This window comes from Channa argus, chromosome 13 (assembly GCF_033026475.1).
Source record: "Channa argus isolate prfri chromosome 13, Channa argus male v1.0, whole genome shotgun sequence".
In the NCBI taxonomy this organism is placed as follows: domain Eukaryota; kingdom Metazoa; phylum Chordata; class Actinopteri; order Anabantiformes; family Channidae; genus Channa; species Channa argus.
In genome coordinates, this window is record NC_090209.1 from 15,771,034 (window position 1) to 15,794,061 (window position 23,028).

General features: G+C 38.4%; 1 protein-coding gene across 14 annotated transcripts in view; it reads left to right on the forward strand.

Moving 5' to 3' along the window:
• The first annotated feature begins 750 nt into the window (after positions 1–750).
• Positions 751–23,028, forward strand: part of kif1b (kinesin family member 1B) — a 52,960-nt gene continuing 30,682 nt past the window's right edge. For 3 of the 14 annotated variants that reach the window (XM_067527155.1, XM_067527165.1, XM_067527159.1), the window contains exons 1-14: positions 771–1,070; positions 2,226–2,379; positions 16,157–16,233; positions 16,401–16,580; positions 17,729–17,797; positions 18,104–18,282; positions 18,989–19,100; positions 19,593–19,670; positions 19,768–19,833; positions 19,996–20,013; positions 20,388–20,463; positions 20,926–21,004; positions 21,091–21,233; positions 21,803–21,844. In XM_067527155.1, the coding sequence (XP_067383256.1) occupies positions 2,274–2,379; positions 16,157–16,233; positions 16,401–16,580; positions 17,729–17,797; positions 18,104–18,282; positions 18,989–19,100; positions 19,593–19,670; positions 19,768–19,833; positions 19,996–20,013; positions 20,388–20,463; positions 20,926–21,004; positions 21,091–21,233; positions 21,803–21,844 (1,225 nt within the window). In that variant the 5' untranslated portion in view covers positions 771–1,070; positions 2,226–2,273. Of the gene's footprint in view, positions 1,071–2,225; positions 2,380–16,156; positions 16,234–16,400; positions 16,581–17,728; positions 17,798–18,103; positions 18,283–18,988; positions 19,101–19,592; positions 19,671–19,767; positions 19,834–19,995; positions 20,014–20,387; positions 20,464–20,925; positions 21,005–21,090; positions 21,234–21,802; positions 21,845–23,028 lie in introns of all 14 variants that reach the window. The other 11 variants (XM_067527158.1, XM_067527166.1, XM_067527160.1 and 8 more) reach the window with 9 other exon arrangements.

Genomic DNA, 23,028 nt, shown 5'->3' on the forward strand with positions numbered 1-23,028 from the left:
ACATGTAGAAAACAAGGTGATTGATGCCATAATAATAAATAAATAGCAAAATTATCTATGAACTAATTTAAAAACACTGAAACCTGCGGTGATCAGTGAAAATACTTGCCCACCCAAAAAGTGTTTGTTTAAATGTGGTTTCCCAGATGTATAAGCTTAGTCATTCTGCTCTAATTCTTATAAATGAGTACAGATGGCAACTGTCCCAAACTTTTTGGCAAGAATTTTACGTTGTGTTTAAGGATAAAATAAAGCGGTTTATTTAAAGAAATTACCCCTTATTCACTCATGAAAGTATTGCACACCATTAAAAACCTAAATCTTTATGTAACTTTACCTTAATGCAATGAATGAACTTCTTAAACACATAGAAACAGAGAATAAAATCTATTTAGTTTTAGGTTATTCTAAAAAATAGCCGTTTGTGGCACTTATGTGCACGAATGGATTTATAAACTTTGTAATGAGATTATAGACATGTGTAAGACGATGAAATTACTTGTGGATTCTTTTAAATAATATAAAATTCTCCAATCCCGATAGGGGGCGCTCTTAATGGTGACCCCTGGGGGTTGCGGTGCCTGTGGCGCGGGGAGCGGTGGGCAGAAATCCTGCAGTGTGGCGTCACGCTCGAAATCCTGCCCCACTATCTCTTTTCTGGCATTGAGCGTTGCCATTGGCTCGCTGACCCATTAGTCAAAGTTATTTCTTCATTCATTGGCTTCAGGGGCTGTCATTTAACGTGCCCGAGAGGGAGTTGACGTAATCTCTTCGGTAAATCAAGGCAATCTATCAATTTTGCTTTTCGCTTGCGTGCAGATAGACGTCCGCCTTTCAGCTGGACTGGAAACTAAACCTGTGTAGGAATCACCGCTTGCTTTCACAGCTCCATCCTGCGGAGGATAACGCTATAATGGGTGTTTCTGGAGAAAGTGGACTTCGTAACAGTTTTCGCACTCACAGATTCTGATAACAAAAACAGCAGTTTCCTCACGGCCGCCGGCTACCTTAGTGTGAGTTCTCGCCCCTGTCCTGAGGTTTTGGTCTTGTTTTACCGAGTGTCTTCTGACGTAAGTAAAACGTTAAAATAACTTTTTTTTACATTTGTAATGTTTGCAATGTAGAGGTAGTTTTTTAAACGCTACAGATTAATGTCAGGCATTTGTTAGAGGCTGGTCATGAACGTTAGTTGTAATAGCTAACGTTAACGCCAGTCTCTGTGCCGCTGGACTATTATCTACGTAAGCCTGGTTCCCATAACATTCATCGGTAAAGTAACGTAACCTTAATATTGATTGTTCACAAGCACGGTTGGTCGCAGTAACATTATTCGTTAAGCAGACAGAGGAGAGTAAGGAGCGCTGACGTTAACGTTTTATGGCTTTACGGTAGCTTCCCTTACAATAAACGATATAACATGCCCCGTGGGGGGGGGGGAAACACTGCATCCTTTAGGATTTAACGTTACATTTCCTACACCACAAAGTGTCGAGTCTGTACTGCTAAAATGAGCACGCAGCGCCTCCCCGCTCTAACGTTATCCCACATCATAACGTTAAACCAGCGGGGGGATTAGCCTACTTCCAAACATCGGATAATTAAAAAACATTTTTTCAGAGCTCTTTGTGTGCACAGGATCAACACTGCTTGATTTACTAAACGGGCCCAACTAACTATCCCACTGTAGCCCGCACCAAATAGGGTAGATAGAATTTCATGGGCGTATGCTTTAGCAAGTATGGCTGACTGCAAGGGCATGGAAAAAACACGAGATATTTGGCCTATGTAGTCATGGGGCGCGGAATGTATAGCTTAAATGGATCTAAACATATTATAAAGTTGTATTCAAATGTGTGTAACGTTATCTCGTGTTCTTTATGTAGCATGGTCTTCATTTGGCAAAAGTGCATTTTATACTTTTAATATATTATTCAAATGCATTGCAAAAATTGACTATTGGAGAGTTAAATGTTTAATCGACAGCTGTTTACATAATATTATTGCGTTACAGTGGTCAGCCATATTTGTCTAGGCTGATATTGGGAGTGGGTGGGCATTCTGTATGTCTTATTTACGTTTTGTGACAATACATTGTAAGCCTTTGCATTCTGGCAGTTTATATTTCAAAAATGAGGAAATAAAGACAGCCCCTCCTCATATAGTTAACACCAGACAGTCTGTTTACTAAGCAGATGCAGTAATCTCCTTCTGTTTGTTTCCTTTAGGAGGGGAATACAAGGAATCTTACTGGAAGACAGTCCTAAACAGCAAACATGTCTGGGGCATCTGTAAAAGTAGCCGTTCGAGTTCGGCCCTTCAACTCAAGGGAGATGAGCAAAGAGTCAAAATGTATCATTCAAATGCAAGGCAACACTACAAGTAAGTTTTACACTGGTATGCCCCCAACGTCATTGTTCTATTTTTACAGGCTTTTCTGCTTAGGGATATTTGGTGTATCACATGCCTAGTCTTCCTTCAGGAGTGTTAGCAGAAAAGTAGAATTAGCAAACTGAACAGTGGATAGTTGAGAACAAACAGCCTGAAAGAGAATAAAAGGCCTACAGAGCGAAATTCCTCCTCCTTTAAAGGGGCCTACATGCCTGAGGAGTCTATGTGTGAGAAATGATGAGTACATCATACAGGGAGATCCAGGGGTCAGTACACAACCTGGCCTGTCGACACCTTCGTTGATCTGGGCTTTGTCACACAGTTTTGTTTTGTTTTTTTGTAGAAAAGATGCTTGCTAAGTTGTAGTTTGTTTGAACAGTTTGTGCTTGAAGAGGAATATGAAGTGTTACAGATAGAAGTTACTAATATGCAAGACGCATTGCTTCTTATTTTGCTGTCGTTGTCACAGTGAATATAAAATGACAATGTCAGCACCTGTCATACCTTTGACAGTTCATCTTATTGGGATCAGTAATAATCATGATTTTATAAACCTCTAATATGCTTTGAGAACCTTCGGTCTAGAGGCTATATGCTCTAGTTTTTTATTTTAATTTTTATTTATTTTTTTACATGGACAGGACATGAGAAAATGTGGCTGTAAAGGTTAAAACTGCTTAGAGTAATATTGTTAAACAATAAATTATATTTGTTAGTCTAAACACATGCAGTTGTTTAATAATTATGCACACTGGATGGAACATTGCATGGGTTTCCATAAACACATTAATGAAGTTGGTGGAGATGTAAATGTTGTGCAATCTATGAAAATATATGAAAGGGTAACAGAGTGAGAGGACTTGACTGTGCTTTGTAGTCTATGATTCAACCTGCTTATTTGTGACTGTGAGTCACCATGTACAGAGAAGTGCTAGCTGCTTCCTTTCTCACACCTGTGCTGTATGTCCCATTTTTAGTTGGCGGATAAACATTAGCATGAAAACATGAGGCAGCAACAAGACATTCATGTGATGGCACAAAGCTGTTCTGCCAGCAGGCTTTCTATTTTGCCTCAAGTTCTGCCAGTCCTATTTGGTTGCTTAGGCTAATCCTATATGAATCTTCCATAAGATCCCTGTCAGTTATGGCTGACTTGGTTTGTATCTCTCTCACTCCACTGTGGAGAAGCTTTGTATCAAATCCCTACCACTTTTACTCCATATTTTTGGCTTTTCATTATGCCACTGTCACTCTTCAAGTTGCCAGAGGGTGACTTGTCATTTGTAGCAGAACTGCAGTGGAATATGCAGTGTTTTTGGGGGGGTGAGTGAGTGAGTGGAGAGAAGGAGGCTGCAGTACTGCCTACTTTACCTCCTATCACATGGGCAGATTGCAGAGCACAAAGGGAGGCTGGCAGGCGGCCATAGTCTCCCTTCATCAAGACTTCATTGCAGATGGTATGCCGTGAATGCTGTCCTTCTAGGATGCTGCATGTTTGAATGGTAGCTAGTGGCTAAAACGGTTTGTCTAGTTGCATGTGTCATTAACACAGAGAAAGAGAGAGCTTCAGGGCAAGGACAGGATATGTTGTCTCCCTCTTTTCTTTTCATCCTGCATGAAGGATTGTCAAGGATATGTAACAGGCAGAGGAGCAGCAAATTGATTATCCAGTGTGCAAGAAATGTATCTAAGGCCTCTGCAGTCTAGCTAGAAACAAGTGAGGGCCTCTTTTTAGTAGAAGCTCTTAAACATACCAGAACTAATGTAAATATAAAGTGGGTGATGCAATGAGCTGTTGAATTAGTTAGCGTTTGTGGCCAACTCCAGGACAGCCAAATGTCTTTTTATGTTTTCTTTGTAATCCTCTGTCTTGTGAGATAGACCCCTAACGGTTAGCTCGCTCTACCAGTGAGCAGCTACTTGTACTTACAGTTACAAAAAGAGAAGTAGATCTCTGCATATTGGAGAATAATGTCCAGTCGAGCAGATCTGCATTCAGATTATTTTTCATGTGCTCATTTTTATCTGTTAGGGCAGAAGAGGGGTATACTGTTAGAAATGTTAAATAATGTATTATAAATAATAGATCCAAGAGTTGGTCATTTTATCAATTAAACATCCATCTTTCAAATACAATTCTGTGCAGCTTTCTGTCAGTATAAGCTGAGTGTGGATGTTGACCTTACAGGGAAGACTTAGGTGAGCTCTAGTGTCAGTAACACATGAGAGGAGAATGAATGAATTGTGCTCATTAAGGAGAGCACTGGTGGGACAAGTTGGGGGTAATACGGAGAGTATAGGTTTGAATGAGAAATGGTCATCCTGCTGAACCCTGCACAGATGGCCGATTTACCTGATTAAGATCAGTAATCCACTGGATTGCTTTAGGTCAAGGCTGTAATCCCTTTGACCCTTTATAGGTATGCACTTACCCACATACACCTGCTCAGAGTGTTTCTCATCACATCATGCTGAGATGTCCACATGCATAACTTAACATAGCAGGCTCACACATTTCAGACTGCTCTCCTCTTCATGTTGAAAGGATGGGCAGATGTCTGTCATGTTGTGTCACGAGACTGTCAGGCCAGAGGCACAAATGCATCATGTTGTGCAGTTCAAGCAGTTTTCATTATACCTACTGGTAACAGCTGTGTAACAGAAAGTGATTTACATTGCCTTGTGATTTTTGGGGAATTGTTGTTAGATTTAAAGCAGATGGATGCTCTATAAAACTTTTTTTAATAATAAACAGGAAGAGACTATATTCTAATAACTCATGCACCTATCACCACCCATTTCCTGTGGTTGTCTTCTATACTTGGTAGTCAAGGCAACCATAACAGTTTTTCATCTGCTGGAAAAACATCTTGTAATAAAAATTTCTCCCTTCTTACATATAAATATATTTTTCAAGGTATGTCCTCTAGTTTACTCTGACTCAATATGTTCTGTCTTGTATTTATGCTGCGATACCCCCTAAAGAGTTTTTTCTGAGTGTTGCAAGTTGCCTGGAAATGCTCAGGTAGGTTTTGAAACTGAATAATATATATGCAGTTGCTAGGGTTGTGACATTGTTCATGCAGGGTCAGGGTAGGGTCAGGGAAGATGTATCGAGTTTAATTCAGACTCTAAGTAAAAAAGGTCCACATATAACCCATGTGACACATTTTCTGCAAAATATGGCAAAATTATAAAATCAAGATTATTACTTCCTCTGTCATTCACATGACAAGAGCATCAGCAGTTCTCTGAAGTTTCAAAAGTAATGCAAGCTGTCATTTTAGAGATGTTGGCTTTGCTAGTGAGCAAGCTGGGGTGATGGTGGCCACAGCCGGTTCAAAAAGCGAAATACAACCAAACAAAGGTCCTGTCACCTCAGTTATATAGAAATATAGAGATCTAAAGTCCACTCTTGCTTGTCACATTTTATTTTCTTTTTTAAATAACAAGTGTTGTTATCGGATTCTGAACTCTATTAACTGTTAAAATTAATGCCCATTAATGCTTTCCATGTCCATGTACCTGCTAAGGTATGCTTGGCACAAATGTGACCTCCTATGTTAGATCTAAGTGGACAACTTCAGGCAGCTTAAAAAATCTGTTTGTCTGGTCTGTCCACACTGCAAGTGTGCCGACTGTTCATGCCCCAGTTAGGTAACTAGACACTTGTTTTATGCATTGCAAATATTTACTGTATCTAAGTATCCTTGATACTGTTTTTCTATAGCAGTTACACATGTTGTTAATAGGACAAATAAGAACACTATTTGGACATCCTATTGATCATGGATGATCAAAGCTGGACACTAAACAAGCAGTATAGCCCACATATTTCAGTAACACTGTGACAATGGAGCAATATAGAGCATGCAGAGAGCATAGTAAATAATGTGGAACAATCAGTCTTTGTATTGAGCTTTAAAATCCAGAACTATCATTATTATTTACCTTGCAAACAATGGCCTTTCCCATTAGTACCTGAATAATGAAACCAAACATGACATTGTATTTAGGCTAAATGCTCGAATGTAAATGATGTAATATAGTTCCTACAAAAGGAGGCTTTGTAGGTGATGGTCTTTTTAGAATTTTACCCAACAACCTATGCTGACTCCTCATCATATTTTCAAGTGTGTCCATATTTAAACATTTAAAGTCAGACTGCAGGCAATTGCCTGTTTTCTTTAGTGCTTTGCCAATTAATGTAAAAATAGCTCATGTCAAACTGCAAACATTTTTCTAGCATGTCGTTTAAGACTTATCTTGGATGTCTGACAAAAAAAGTACATCAGTGATGTCACCCCTGACGCTGTATAACTAGTAAATTTGTCAGCATTTTCCCATCTTAACACTGAAATGCCTGAGGATCAGCTTCAGATGACTTTACACATTATGTATCAAAAAGCACTACATCTAAACCTGTTAATGAGATTTGGTTTGTCACATTATGCTTATGTAGAATACACAACTGCTGCTTATACATGAGTTCTGCCCTACATCAGCTTTACTAGATTGTTTTGCTGGCTGCCTCCTCATTCTACCTTTTGATGGGGCTGAGTGGAAACTGTAGCCCCTTTCAGACATGCACCGGAAGTGCCCAAGCACCACCCCATAACCAGTTATCCGGATTATTTCTTCACAAGTGAGAACGCATCTAACACGGACTATCTCCTGAAGTTGGTTATGTCTGAAAGGGAAACTCCAGACAATGTCAGGACCTGATCTTGGTGACATTCTTTAGAGTTCATGTCTGAAAGTGACTTGTGTAACCCTTTTTCAAAAAATGTGGAATACTAGAGAAGAGGATATGATTAGAGCTGACTCAGGAGGGGGAGGGGGTGTAAATGCAGCGGCAGAGACAGTGAAAGTCAAGCATGAGCACTATTCACATGTAGGACAGCGTGAGGCAACATCACATAAACTCAGATCGTGATGGTGAAATCATATTGGTGGAGGCTATGAAATGGTCTTCTTACAGTTAAGATAAACTAAAGAGAATGCAAATCTGTTTGTGCTTATGATTATGCTGTCATTGGTTTACAGTAAAATGTGTCACTAAGGCAATCAATCCCAGTAAATCAGGTATGCATAAACATGGAATCGTTTACTTGTACTAATTCAGGAATCAGTAGCATAATAATCTTTCATGTGGCTTTGTGGAAATCTTCAGGGGAAAAAACTGTTATACTGATGCTGGTAGGTAGCTGTTCCTGAGTGCTGGGCTTCAATTTGCTTCTTATATCCAGACCAAATAAATCAATTATTGTTAATAATATTACCAGAGATAAAAGGTCCACCATCAGCCCTTGGCCTCACATAACAAGCTGGTTCAAAACACTGCTAGGGTTAGTCTAGTGAAATGCAGGCAAAAACTAAAATGTGTCACAATTTTAAAGCAGAGATTCCCTCTGTAACAAAATGGTCACTATCTAATATGTGACCATACACCTATTTGAGGTGTGTGGATAGGGTGATTCAATGAATAATCATGAATTTTTGACTCTTTTGAACTAAGCATTTAATAGTATATGTGTGTATCCAGGTAAACATGTTTGTGTATATGCATATGAACTTATAAAAAATCTTAAAATCTAAACCAGGTTGTGCCTATAGCAGCTCACATCCATCCCTATTTGTCCATGACTACAAAACAGATAATGGTGTGTGTTTTAAAGTTCGCGTGCTCCTGTGGTGCTCCTCTTCTCTACTCTTTGGTTCATTGCCTGAGATGTGTGAAATGACTGGACTTTCCCACATTCAAGAAACTCAGTGTTTTTAGTTCTTGTGCCCCCAGCAACACGGCTTTCTTTCCAGACTGTATTGTTTGCTTTCCTCTCACAGTGTGAGGGCTGAATTCAGAGGCAAACATGGTAGCTTTGCAGTCGAGGCACGGGAGCTTGGGGTTAGGGATGATACTTGCTTTGTATTTTACATGAGTAAGATTTAGAATCTGTATATTATTTTAAAAACCTTAATAAGATGGGAGTACTGACCCTCAGACCTACTTGGCTACTGGAATCCTCTGGTGGTCCAAGAAGCAGCTGTTTCATGCCTCTGTTTGAATATGGTGCAGCTGATTTAAGATCAGTAGTGTGCTCAGTGTTTTATACATCATTTCCGTCCTCTGTATAGAAAACACTGAACAAAAGATGTTAGTTATGTGACACTGGCTTGAGGCTAAATCTAAATGCTAATCTTCAGTGGGTTTTGGCTTTGCTGACTGTTAAACAAGTGAAGCAAAACATCTTAATTGGGTTTTTTAATTTGTATTTTTTTATTTAAAAAAAAAAATATTAAAATACCCTACACAGAATAAGAGATTTCTAGAGATACATGTGCAGGAGTTTTTATGTCATGATGCTGTAATGCTTACATAAACTCAGAAAGCATTTTAAAGCAAGACTTGAGTTTCTGAGGGGAGGGTAGTTGAAGAAATCCAGGTCACTGCTCTGTAAAATGGGTGCCTGTGAAGAGCAGTGAATGTAAGCAGCTCTCTGTTTGGCTTGTCTGCACAGCCTGGTCCACAGTTGTCCCATTCTGGGATAAGTTGCATGTTGTTTTAAAACAAACTTAAAAATTACTGTTATAGTTTTTTGTTTTTGTTTTTTCCCCTAGAAGAAGGTGCTTAACTTAACTGACACTGGGATTCAGTGTCACTTTGAGATGCTTTACTATTCTTACTGTTCCCATAGTACTGATAAATACTGAAAATGGCAATTAATTTTTACTGTAGGGGAGACTTGCTCATGCTCATGGATACATGTCAAAGTGTCCTTGACCAAAACACTGAACCCCAATCTAGTTGCTTCCAGTGAGTGCATGCTACCCACATAGCAACTCCTCCATTGGTGCGTAAGAGTGATTGCGACTGCTAATAGGTGAATGTGAAGCAGTATAAAACTGCTTTTGATACCAATTAGGTAGAAAAGCACTATGCCATTTATCATCTGTTACCAATAATGTTGAAAAACCAAAGCAAATTGATAAATATTAGTTTCACACCATGATTCCAAATGGCATTTATAAGATACGCATGGTGGAAAAAAAGGCTTGGTTTTAAACCTTTTCACTTCTTGTTTATGTGTCATGTGCAGACACACTTCCCTAAACTTCATGGAGAAGCAAATGTCACAGACAAGTTTGAATTGTCCATAGAGGGAGTTTGATTTTTATTACTGAAAAATGCCAAACTCATCTAAAGGTGTAAATGTACTATGGTAGCTTTCCATGATACAGAATGTGTTTGGAAAGACCTCTGAATGTTGAGGCAGCACCTGCAATGGAGGATATCCTCCTTGGACATAATCCATGAGAAGTATAGCCCCTTTGAGCAGTGAGAACAGCTGAAGAGTATTATTATCCCTAATAATACAGGATAATTTACTTATTTTTAACAGTAAGTGCAAAAAAAAAACATGTTCACTAGGTATGTTCATAATTGTGTCCAGAGTTTAGTTACAAACATAAGGCTTTAGGCTTGAAAAGAATTGACATAAATATGTTTATATTTATTTACATTTCAGCCCTCATTTCCTGACCTGTTATGGGTTTCACATGTCACCACCTAAGAGGTTGTCTAATCTCGCTCTTTTTTGTATGTCTGTGTTTGTTTTGCCTCTGAATAGAGTCCTGCTGGCTTAGCATATTTTCTTTCTGGTGGCTTCTAGAAGCTTCTCTCTTTAGTTACTGTTGTCCTGGACTCTGTCTCTGTGTGAGCTGCTATTATCAAAAGGCTCTCACGGCCCTTGCTAGCTATCACTGTTTGTGGGCTGAGAGCAATGTATGGTTTGCTCTCAAGTTCAACAGAAAGGTTGGGCGATTGAAATCTGCCCATTCCTTCCTGTCACTGACAGTCTGTCGGCATGCAAAGCACTAGCTGCCATCTGCTGCTGTATAAATAGACAGTGGTCAGAGCTGGAACAGCTGGCACATAGGCCAGGACTGCATGCTTTCTTTTGCTTTCTAGTTAGATTACCCAACCGCCTGTTGTTTAAAGTTGTGGTTGTTAAATTTGTGTTTGGTGGTAAAAAGTAAACTAAGGTAAAAAAATGATTTAATTTTTTTATAAAGATCTCATTAGAAATAAAATGTATTTCAGCCATTGCTTATAATTTCTTCAATTACAAATCACAATAAATCCAGTTTTCATAAATATAGCAAAGAATTATTTTTAGAATTATTATTATATGTATAATAGATTCTCTAGATGCTCTGACAAAATAAAAAAAAATTGTAGTGGAGTACTAGATTTCTTTAAATATAATCCTGTTACTAAGGCATCAGGGGTCCTTGATGATATTTTTAAATATTGCTATGAATTGTTGAAACATCTTTTTTAAATGTAATCTAACTAGATTAGTGTACAGGAACTTGGAAAGAAGTAAAGAAGTTTTTGAGTTGTGACGCGAAGGTCAATTTTGAGGTGGGGGGGGGCACAGTATCAAAAGGGACATTGTGGTAGAGGGTAGCGGGCACATAAAGACATAAAGCCCATAAGAGTTTGCCTAAGGTGTTTTGAAGAATCTGTTGTTAACTGCAATGGCCTGCATTTAGTGCATTGTTCTTGTGTCTTCCTTTGCATTTTTACCCTCTCCTCTCTTCCAGAAGGAAGAGAACAATGATGTGTCCAGCCTTTTGAGTAAAAGCAGAGGATTTGTGTGGAAACTAATTTCTTCCACATTGCAATTACTCTTGACTAGAGGCAGAAATGTGTGCTCTTAACATTGACAGAAAGTTGTTGTAGTTTCAGTCAATTGTGTGTGTGTGTGTGTGTGATATCCAAGGGAGTAATCAAGGTACCACAGTTGTTTTGGAGATGGTGTATGTGGCATGTAACGGCTGCATCAAGCTCAGCTGTTTGTCAAATGTGCACAGCAGTGCTCAGATACTACTTTTAGCTGCATCCAGTAACAACTCTGTCACCTGTGCTGCAGCCTCGGCAACCAAGCAATCACGCACTCTTTTCCAAAGACACTGGATACAACCCAGATCATTTCTGTATCCACAGCCTTTGCACCATTGGGTCTTTATGCTGCTTTTTAAAAATTGAGCGACCAGATTAGATTTACAGGGGCACTGCTTAAACCATTGCCTTGTGTCAGCAGCTGCTTAATTCACCACTCATGCACAAACTGTGATCCAGGTGTGCAGCTGTAATGTTGTACAGAGATGGGTAACTTTTAAAACCCCTCCCCTCCAAGTATTGGAACAGTGAGGCCAATTCCTTTATTTTTGCTGTAGATTCAAAACATTTGGATTTGACATCAAAAGATGAACATGAGACAAGAGATCAACATTTCAGATTTTATTTCCAAGTATTTACATATGAATCTGATGCTCAACTGTAACTTTTGTTTGAACCTGACTGACAGGTGTGTTTTGTAAGCCCAGGTGTGTCCTAAGACATTGATTATTTAAACAATAAATATCAGTGAATGTCTACACTCAGTTTCAGATTTGGGTTTTGCATGTTCAGACTGCATTTATAGTTAAGTGGTGTAACCAACATGAAAACCAGAGAACTGTCTATGGCTGAAAAACAAGAAATTGTGAAGAGTAGATGGAAAATCAATCAAAGCACTTGTGCACTAAGTAACAGATGTTGAACTGTGAGATGAGCGCTGTAAGAAAGACCCTAAAGCAACTCTTGCTGATATCTGCAAACAGTAGATTGTGATACCTTCACTCCTGCCCTTTGCTGAAGGCTTCATGAACAAAAGTACGGATGCTACACCAGAGGATGCAAAACCACTCATTAGCAGGAAGAATAAGAAGGCCAGGCTGGAATTTGCCAAAACCTACAGAGATCAAACAATTTACAACAACAAGTCTTTAATTCTGTTTCAATACTTTTGCCCACATGAAAAATGGGTGGGTTCAAACAAAATGTGCTATCTTGTAAGGGTATCTGACCCACATGTAAATACCTGAAAATAAAAACTGAAATGTTCATCTCTTGTCTTATATTCCTCTTTTGGTGTCAAACCCCAAAAATAAAGGAATTGGCCTCACTGTTCCAATACTTGTGGAAGGGAGATTATTTCTCAACTACAACATGGTTGTGTTAATGCGTGTCTTTCTAGAATTTCTCTCAATGTTGTTTTCTTTCAATATTGCATTTGATCTTGCATACAGTAGGAATCTTGGTGACATTTTGAAGGTTTTATTCATTGTTTTACATATAAAAACCTAAAGTGATGACTATGGTCCTGTTGTACCTTGTGTAATGAGTTGTGCATATAGCTAGGCCCACTTGTTATGCAGTAACACAAGGTTTTAGTTGAAAATGTAAGTCTAAAATCTTTGGGGTTTATTTGTTTGTCTTCCTTTTTATGTTATTTTTGGACAAGCATTGATAAATTTGATGTAACAGCTAGCAGGTCCTTTCAGGGTCATTGGAAGAAAGGTTGATATATTCAGCCATTTTAAACCCTGCTTTTCTACTAGTCTCAGGTGACTGGGACTAGCTTTTAGTTCCCATCTGGTGCTCAGAGACCACCTAAGAACCTAATTACTTAGGGGTGTCTGCTTTCCTGGCCACATTATAGGCCCCATGTTGAACACCAGAGCACAAAATGTCTGCTGGCTATAACCAGCTGAGTGATGTTCTTTAGATGGCAGGATGTAGTTAGCTAACTGGTATTCACTCTGCCTTGAAATGGAGATCTCCCATGGAGTGCCAGCATCCTAACCTTTCTATTATCTTCACAAATGGAACTGAAAATACAAAGCCGTAACATTTTGGCAAATCAAATGTTTACATTGCCTTTGTTTAGCTTGTGTGTTCACTAAATATAGGTTTCTGTAAATATTTCTCTCTTGAGAGTTTTAGCTCCTACATACCCCCCCCCCCCCCCCCCCCCACAGATTTGCTTTGTAATGGAAGTTTATTGTAGTTTGATCACCTGATGATGACTATTTTAATAAAATTGTTCTGTGTGCTAATTTTACTAATAAATATTTTACTGTGTGCATGGGGTGCTACAGATTCGGGTTTCCTAATATGAACCAAATCTCAGCATACTTTCTGTGTCAAAAAGAGAAGTGTCATATTGATACTTAATCCCTGTCTTTTTGCTTGTCATTGCATTATTCTGTTTATATATTTTACATTTACAATGTATTTAAATTATTTTGTTATGGAAAGGAAATAGGAATCTGACATACCAAGTAGCTTAATGTCTTGGGTAATGATGCTAAAGCTTTTCTTTGCCTTTTTCATGTTTCCATTGTTTTATAGAATGGAAATCCTGAAATCACTGACAAATAATTCTAACAGTCCATAAATCCTAATTTTTATAACCCTTCATAATTTCTTGACTGCATTAATGGGGACAGCTTGATCTGAGACAAAACAGAACACAGTGTGCTGCATCTTCCTCTCTTGATCCAAGTTGAGGTTGTTATGGCAACGAGAATCTGTTCCTATACCTGTTGCCATGGTTGAGAAAGACAGAGTGATGACGTTTATTAGACAGCAGAATGCATCTGCCATTTTAATTTGAGGGTGTGAGAATATTTACTATAAATGGAAAACAGAGGAATTCCGCATTCACATGTGGGTTCTGTATAGCAGTGCTGTTGTTTTAGTGTGATGTATAGGAGTGAAGAAAGTGAACTAAATGTTTGATTCATTTGAGACATTGTAGGTGAGTCATGCTAGAATATGTGGGACATACCTGTCTGATTTTATTAATTTCAGATGGCGAGGTATGATTTCACTGCATTCTGGCTCACTCTAATTTTTAAATACAGCTATTTGACTTAGATTATACTGAAAATACACTGCACACATTTGTATCAATTGTTATACCAGTTCTTTGACTAAGCAGATGCTGTATGTATGTGGTAGTTGCATCATTTTACTTTAATTCCCTTTTATAGACTCTTACATGTGAAACCCACTCCTATGACGCACTAACAGGAACACATTGTTGACGCACCTCTCTGCTCTGACAGCACTGATGTGGGCAACTGAATGAGACAGTCATGCTACATCGTGAGCATGAGTTAACCTTCAGGAGTTGAGCAGGCTCCCACTAGCTTCTACCATTCTTCTACCAAAGTTTTCTTGTTCCTAGGTACATTTGTAGACTACAGCATCCAACTATGGATTAATGACGAAACTGGGAAAATTGGCAAACCTGATTAGAAAGATCACATCATTTTGTCTTGCTGTACCACAGCTGTGATTCTCAGTAAGGCTATTTTGTCAGTCCAATGCCCTGTTATAGGCATCCCACTGCCTAATGCTCCACACATTGCACTGTCTCATCATCTTTCTCTTTTTACTGCTATGTTGCCTCATTGACACTGAATCAGAGCTTAGGCTGCCCCTTCATTAATAGCCACTGTAGATTGTTCCAGGAAAGGTGAACAGGGGCACTGGTAACCTAAATCCCCCTTCGTTTCTCAATGTCCTGGGTCCAGTTTCCCTTTGGAGGTGGGTCAAAGGTGAAATTAGGCTTTATTTAGCCACTTTTCTTGCTATATCTTCTTCCAGTGCAGTGCGCAATATGAAGCGCCTGCTTTGCCTGTGCACCTTAACCTGTACAAAGATAGTAGAAGTAAAACAAATGCTTTATGTTTTACCTGTGCTCGGTTGCAGCTACACAAATTATGGTACAATGACATCTGCTATAGTCATCACATCCTAACCATAAAGCAGTTTAGTGTGTTTCTGAGGACACTCTGTGCTTTTCTGAGTCTGACAGCCATGGAAGGTGATGTGCTATCCTTGTCTCTTCGCATCTCCTGCATTATTGATAAGTGCGCTGAAATCCTCTGACCATAAGGCACTCTGCCTGGGACACCTTGAGGCAAAAGCCTCTCAAGCACCCTCATGTCGAAGAGGCAGACTGGCTTTGATTTGCCCATTAGTAAAGCACAGAATTTGCATGAAGAAAAATGCTAATTATTGTTTGCTGGTATCCACTGGAGGTTAGCTTGGAAAGAGAAGCATTTACTTTGCCTTACTCCCCACCCCCAACCCTTCAGTTCTAATGATGGAGGTATGTGTTTGTACATCTAGACTATCCGTAATTGGGACCTGGCAAGAGTCAGATTTGGTCATTAAAAGTGCAGTTTGTGTAATATGGATTTTGAGGAGCAGCTGGCATGTGCAAATCTAGATATCCAATAGTCATTGTCTTCTTTCTGTCACATATCTAATGCACAGTGTGTAAAGATTGAATATTACTCACAGAAGTACCACCAAGCATGTTTAGGAAGGATGACATGCCAAGCATTGAAAGTGCTTATTAAAAATTGTGGAACAGGACCGGCTACTTATTTTGTTACTCAGACTCTGTATTGTGATTTGTCATTTTGATGTTTTATTACTCCATGTGATTAAATAAGACACATGTTTGGGTAAACTCAACAGTTGCGATTCTTACAAAAACCTACGGCTCACAATCCCTCTCTGGTTCATGAGACTTTCATTTCTAAATATATTACTGGTAGTGGTCTGAATAAAGAACTCTAATGTGAGAGACCTGGTATTTGTCAACCAGGATAATGGTGATTACTGCATTAATTGTGTGTTTTATTAACTCAGTTACTGCACGTGGTTATTCTGAAACTAACATGTAAGATTTAGCTTTTAAAAGGGCTAAAGGAAATGCATGCACAGATGAATTTGTATTTTGTCTAAGTAACTATTCAAAAAGCTTTCTAAGTGAAGTGAAGCTACAAAAACATGGCAGTAGTTGTCTCATTCGTTAGATGTTGTTAACTATATTACTAAATTTGTTCCTCTCCACAGCTATTCTTAATCCCAAAGCCCCAAAGGAACCAGCAAAGACCTTCAGTTTTGATTACTCCTACTGGTCACACACTACAGTGAGTTGGTACATTTTCTCTGTTCCATAGTCCTGTGTAAAGAACAATACCAAGATAAATGTAAAAAAAAAATCTCACCTCTTGAGGAAAAAACGTGTAACATAATTTTGATACTACCAGTTTATTAAAATTATTGGTATTTCATGCTAATTTTCTCTGTCCCACAGCCAGAAGATCCGTGCTTTGCATCACAGAACCTTGTGTACAATGACATTGGCAAAGAAATGCTGCAGCACGCTTTTGAAGGCTACAACGTCTGCATATTTGCTTATGGCCAGACAGGAGCTGGCAAATCCTACACCATGATGGGCAAGCAGGAAGAGGGACAGGAAGGAATCATTCCCATGGTTTGTTCTACATAATTTCTTTGCCTATTGTACTTTAAAGAAGAACTTTTCAAAATTAATTGTATTTTCAATTCTCCCCGTACAGAAATTAAACCCAACCAGGAATTCTCTTTACTCACAAATTCTGTCTATCAGTCTGCAACTTGGATTATCTTGTTCATATGTGCTATAAACCTCGGTTCTTTTCCATAAACCATTAAATACATCAAGTCTAAAACTTAAAGACACAGGGAACTGGTGGCTCAGTGCGACCACCTTGGTGCTGTTTCCGAGCCTGTATAAAACAGAGGGTTGTGGCAAGACTGGCATCTGGCGTAAATCAACTTATTTTTCTTCTTTTTTTACAATCTGACATAAGTAAGGCTAAACTGCTATAAAATGTAGTGATTCTGACAGTTTTCTGTAACATTTTTTTCAACAATTGCTCAACCATGTGGTACAAAATCAACCATGTAACATGCCACCCAGAGCGGTGTGTCTGACAGATGTGTTTTTAATTGTATTTAGACAATAAAAGAGGTACATCCCATATCAAATAAACTGAATCAGGTTGCAGACTGATGATTGTGTGCGTGACTAAAGGCAGTTAATTGTTTGTTTTAGTGTCTTTTATGAGGAAACTGAAATGAATTTAGAGAGTTACCAAAGTTAACATTTTAATGCAGCCTATTGTCTTCTAGCCTGTAATTTCAACAGTCCTTTTCACTTACAGTAGATTATTAAATGCAGTCAGTATTTGCCAGTCCATCAATAATTCTATCAGTCTATTCTAACGCTAAACCAGATTAATTTCCAAAATGCTCAGACTGTTCAGATAGTTTAACCTTTGTAGAAATGAGAAATTGATTTTTGCCTTTGCAAAAGTTTGTCTGCTCAATATGTGTATCCTCATTTCAGCTGTTTCGCGGGCTTTCTTGCATTTTTATGACTCCTCTAATTTAGTCCAGATTGATCTAAAACCTAATGGCATTATTAAGCATTCTATTACCTACATGTTTTTTCTGATCAGATCATCTAATGCCTTTGATTTAACCTCTATGCTGATGACACTAAACATTATATATATCCCTAATGGAAACTTCCAAGTTTCACAATGTTTAGGTTCTTAATACATCCAAATCTCCAACTTTTCTTTCTCTGTCTCTCAGCTCTGTGAAGATCTATTTGAGAAAATCAATGAGGACAGCAACAAAGAGGAGCTCTCCTACTCAGTAGAGGTGAGTTAAAGATTGCTTTGGCATATCTGACCTCCATTGTTAAGTGTCACTGGCTTTTGTCTTTATTTCCCTGCAAAGAACTATTCCTAGTTCAGGAGTGCGCCAGGTAGTAGTTAGGCATCTCTTTTTCTCAAACTAGAGAACAAACGTTTCAGAACACCATGTTTATATATACTTAAAATAAATAAGATGTAACTACCCAAATTGTACAGACCTGGATTTTATAATTTTATATGTTCATGTACATTTTACTGCTTTACATTGTTGCCCTGGGCGACCTGCACTTACTTGTGTGATGGTTTTTAGGTCAGTTACATGGAGATCTATTGTGAGCGTGTGCGAGATTTGCTTAATCCTAAAAACAAAGGGAACCTACGAGTGAGAGAGCATCCACTACTGGGCCCCTATGTGGAGGACCTGTCTAAGCTAGCTGTCACCTCCTACACAGACATCGCTGACCTAATGGATGCAGGCAACAAGGCCAGGTGAGCCAACCTCTGGGGACCATGGGAAAGAGTGAGCGTAGAGGTTGTAGATATGAGGATATGATAACTCAGATCTTCTGAAGAATACATTATTTTAAAATTCTTGTAAAATTAAAATAATGTTTAATTAGGATGTGTTCTTATCACATAGAATTATTTTAATTGATTGATTGTAAAGTGTTGATCATTTAACAGCAAGATATATTTAGATCACCAGCAAGATTCCTATTTTGCTTCTCTTCCATGTGCAGGTAGTCAGTATTCCTCAATGGAATGTCTGCATGTGCTTGAGTGCATGCAGTGTGTATGTATGGTTTACTGTGTTTACACGTACACGTCTATGTTACAAGAGCTCCTGTGGGGACGAGTGAAGCTTGGCTTAATCTTCTTGTGCTGACTCAGAAAGCTTATTTCTAGAACATGGCACGTAAGGCCTGTATCTCCCTTGTGACTATCCCTCTGAGTAGGCCTTGTGTATTTTTATTTGGTATCCTCACAGTATTATCCACTTTCACCAAAAACTAATACCTTATATTTCATTCATTCTAATAGGTGTAAACCCCAGTGAGGATAACGCCTATAAAAGCTAAAACAGAGATTTTAGCAATAATATTACTGAATAATTTGAGAAAGAAATGTGTGAATAATTTGAGAAGGAAATGTGTTAAATTTTTCCCTGACCATGGCTGTATGTACTAACCTACAGAACTGTGGCTGCCACCAACATGAATGAGACCAGCAGCAGGTCCCATGCTGTTTTTACCATTGTCTTTACACAGAGGAAGCACGACAGTGAAACAGACCTCTCCACAGAAAAGGTCAGAGAAAACTAGAGCGATGGATACCTTCTGATTGTTAAATGACACTGAAACATTCACACTCAAGCTTATATCTCAAGAGTCTGATCTCTTACTTTTAGGAGTGTATTCATTCAAAGGGTTTTTATTTCTTACATCCTGTTTTGGTCCTGTGGTGATCACAGAAGGAAAGAGAAATTGACTCTGTACTCTTTACTTTTAGCATTTCCCCTGACTGTAGAGAGACAAAGACTGCTGTGTTATTATAAACACAATGCCCATTGTGTTTAGCCCCTCAGATTTTACTGCCTAGCTGAATCTCACTTAGACAGTTATGTCCAAATGTTTGATATATTTGACAGTTTAGTTTAACTGTTAACGCTTTTGTCATTTGTATTTAGTAGTTAGCCTTGTTGTAGTTTCAGTGTTCTCATCCACACTCAGTTTCTCATTAAAATAATAATTATTTATAAGTGTTGGTGCATCTATAAATTATGTACTCCCTCCCTACAGGTCAGTAAAATTAGTCTGGTAGACTTGGCAGGCAGTGAGCGAGCAGATTCCACTGGAGCTAAAGGTACCAGGCTAAAGGTAAGACTCCCATCATCAGGCACCCAACAGCTGCATTAACAAACCATCGATTAGTATTACCTTGATGGGTACTGAACAGTTTTGTCTGTCATTGCAGGAGGGAGCAAATATCAACAAATCTCTCACCACATTAGGAAAGGTTATTTCTGCATTGGCTGAAGTGGTGAGTGTTTTTTGGTTTGTTTTTGTGTTTTTCCTCCTTCTTTTGAGCCTTTCATCTACTGTGTACAACTTGGCCTATGCTTCTTATCGGAGTTTCTGCCTGGCATGTTATAACATCTGCCCCTCTGTCTCTTTTTTTCCCTTGTAATGCTTGCTTACACAGGATAACTGTACCAGCAAGGTAAACCCTAAAACAGCTCAACCACTAACCTGATTCCTCCCATGAGTCAGATTTGACAGTCTTCTGCCCTGTGCAAAGTTAAAGTTGCTTCTCGTTCCCTTATCATTATTTTTATCAACCACGTGTTGTGTATTTAGGCACTTTGATCATTTAAACCCTTGCACACTAGCTAAAGTGCATCAAATCAGGCATCTGCTAATGTCACTAGACAACTTTTCCATTACATATGAGATGTTTGTCATTGTATAACATGATGTTTTTTAGTCTTAGCCCTAATTTTCAGTGTTAAATTTAAAAGCCATAGATCAAATGTATGGTGTTTTTTTTCCCCCCTTTTTTATTGCCAGCAGAATTGATGTTTTGTTTGCTTACAGAGTAAGAAGAAAAAGAAGACTGACTTCATCCCGTACAGAGACTCTGTTCTGACATGGCTGCTTAGGGAAAACCTTGGTATGAACATTAATATCACCTGATCACATTATTTACTGATAGAGTATGGTGAAATTTATGTTTTCAGACTGTAGCAAATTTCTTTATCCTCAACAGGAAGAAACATTTAACGGTCTATATCCTGTACCATGAAGAGGATATAAAATATGACTGGGCCTAGTGTACTCTTCCTATTTAAAAACAATGTCAGCAGACAGTATTTCAACCTAACTAGACAAGCACACCCATCTCTGTGGTTCTCTGTCGACATGATGGGAGGAGAGGTGCACAGAAAGACTGGCATATGTAGTACAAAGCAATCTAATGAGAGTGGATTCTTATATTGGTCAAAAATACTTTGGCTATAGTTGAGTTGTAAAGCATTTTTTAAGCATTTTTACTCTACAGGCAACAGAAATCCACTGAAACCATTCTAATTGGAAACCATTCCACTAATTGACCTCTCTGCTGATGTTTTACCAGGTGGAAACTCTAGAACAGCTATGGTAGCTGCCCTCAGTCCTGCAGATATCAACTATGATGAAACCCTGAGCACACTCCGGTAGGATTTCCATCTATGACATGCATTTATAATAAAGTCAATAATTTTTTCAAGCCCATCTAAACAAAGTTTGTTATGAAATTTAGCTATGCTGACCGAGCCAAGAACATCAAATGCAATGCTGTTATCAATGAGGATCCCAACAATAAGTTGGTGCGTGATCTAAAAGATGAGGTGGCTCGACTGAAGGAACTGCTTCGTGCCCAGGGCCTGGGAGACATCCTAGACAGTGAGTTATATATTATCACAAAAAAACGTATCTGCAGCCACACAGCATCTACCTTCTCTCTTCCGGCCTATAAGAAGTTCAGTGCATCATCATATCATCTTTCTTAATCCCTCTTGTTGCTTTCAGACATCTGACTTTATTTCCATTGCATTGCTTGTATTTGTGTATATTACAAAACTAAGACTCAAACTGCTATTTAGTAATTTAGCACTATATTGGTTTATTGTGCCCCATTCCTGAGTAAAACATTAAATGTTTGTTAGTATAGAGTTTTGTCAAAATATTGCCACTTTATTTGCAGTACAGAGAAATGGATCATAGCCTAGTCATTTAGAATTAATATTCTCATTGATAATTTCTGAAGTCAGTAATAACCTTAATGCCTACTTGTCTGCCTACTAATATTCGTTCAGACCATGCCTAATGATTTGAATCTTAACAGGTATTCGATAATCTTTCTTCTCATCCTTATCATTCTCACCCTGGTCTAAGAAATGTCTGTAACCTTTTCCTTCCATTCTACTGGGACTGACCTCTGACCCTTCTCATCTTTTCCTGCTTCCCCTCAGTTGATCCTATGGGGGATGATTGCCCAGGAAGTGGAATCAAATGTGTGTGTATATGTGCAGTAGCCATGCATTGTCTATCACTGTTTGCCCCTTTAGTAATAGCTAACATTGCTTATGCAATTATATACAGTATACAATTTCTTCAATACAAAATTGTCTGCCAGCTTTGCATGTAAATGCTTAAAAAAAACAGGTGCTTTATGAAAGACCTCTAAGACATGCAAGGCTTTTGTAGATGTGCTGATCAGGTGAGGGCTGGCATGCCACTAGGTTAGATGCTTTATGCTTCTGTTTCTGTTATTTTCCAGAATGGTGGGGGTGAGGCAGCTATTTGCAAGCATAAATCTAACACCAACAAATTCATCGATGCAATTGAATAATACTTTTTAAAACTACACCCTCCACTTTTTGGAAGCAAATCCTTATTTTCTTAACATGTTAGCTTTTGATTCAGTTTCTCTAGCTTTATTTTCTTGTCATTGGTCTTTATTCTTTTGCTTTTATTTCACTAATCATCTTCTGCAGATGACAGTGCTCAAAGCTTTAGAATGCTACTTCTCAGTTCTCAAGCTGAGGCTCAAAGCTACAGACAGAAAGGTGCATAATTTTGATTTTCCTAAGTAGGAACACCAGAGGTGTAGACAGTCGGGTCCAAAAGTCCACAATAAACTGTGATATTTTCATGCATGGGTACAATCAGAAGGTTTTATAATTCAAACAAACTTATTTAGTTTTGTTAAGTGTTTTGCTTTTAACAGTGAGGGCTTTGCTCTGCCGTGTTAGAAACCTAAAGTCCAGCTGTGATTTGATACTGAGAAAGCCACTCTGTGCTTAGAATGACAATGATGACTTCTGACCTTTTCTCTTAGTGGGAAACATGGCTTCAGAACTATTGTAATGTTGCATACTATATATTGTTCTACTTGAAACTGTCATATTTAAAACAAATTAAAAAGGGCTAAAAATGTATTTACTAGAACAGGCCTGCGATGAGTCGCTAAAGTGTCATTTGAACACCAGGAGTTAACATTAATTAATCAAATTAGCTTCAGTTAGATCTAACCTAGAAACTGAGCAGAATGTTAAATGTTTCTTCTCTTTGTTTTATGTCATAACTTAATATAACTAGTATTTCTAAATCCTTAAAGGGTTTAAATGAAATTATCACAGGTTATCAACTTGACTTCAGACTTTCAGACCCCAATGAATAAACAGAGTTCACTATA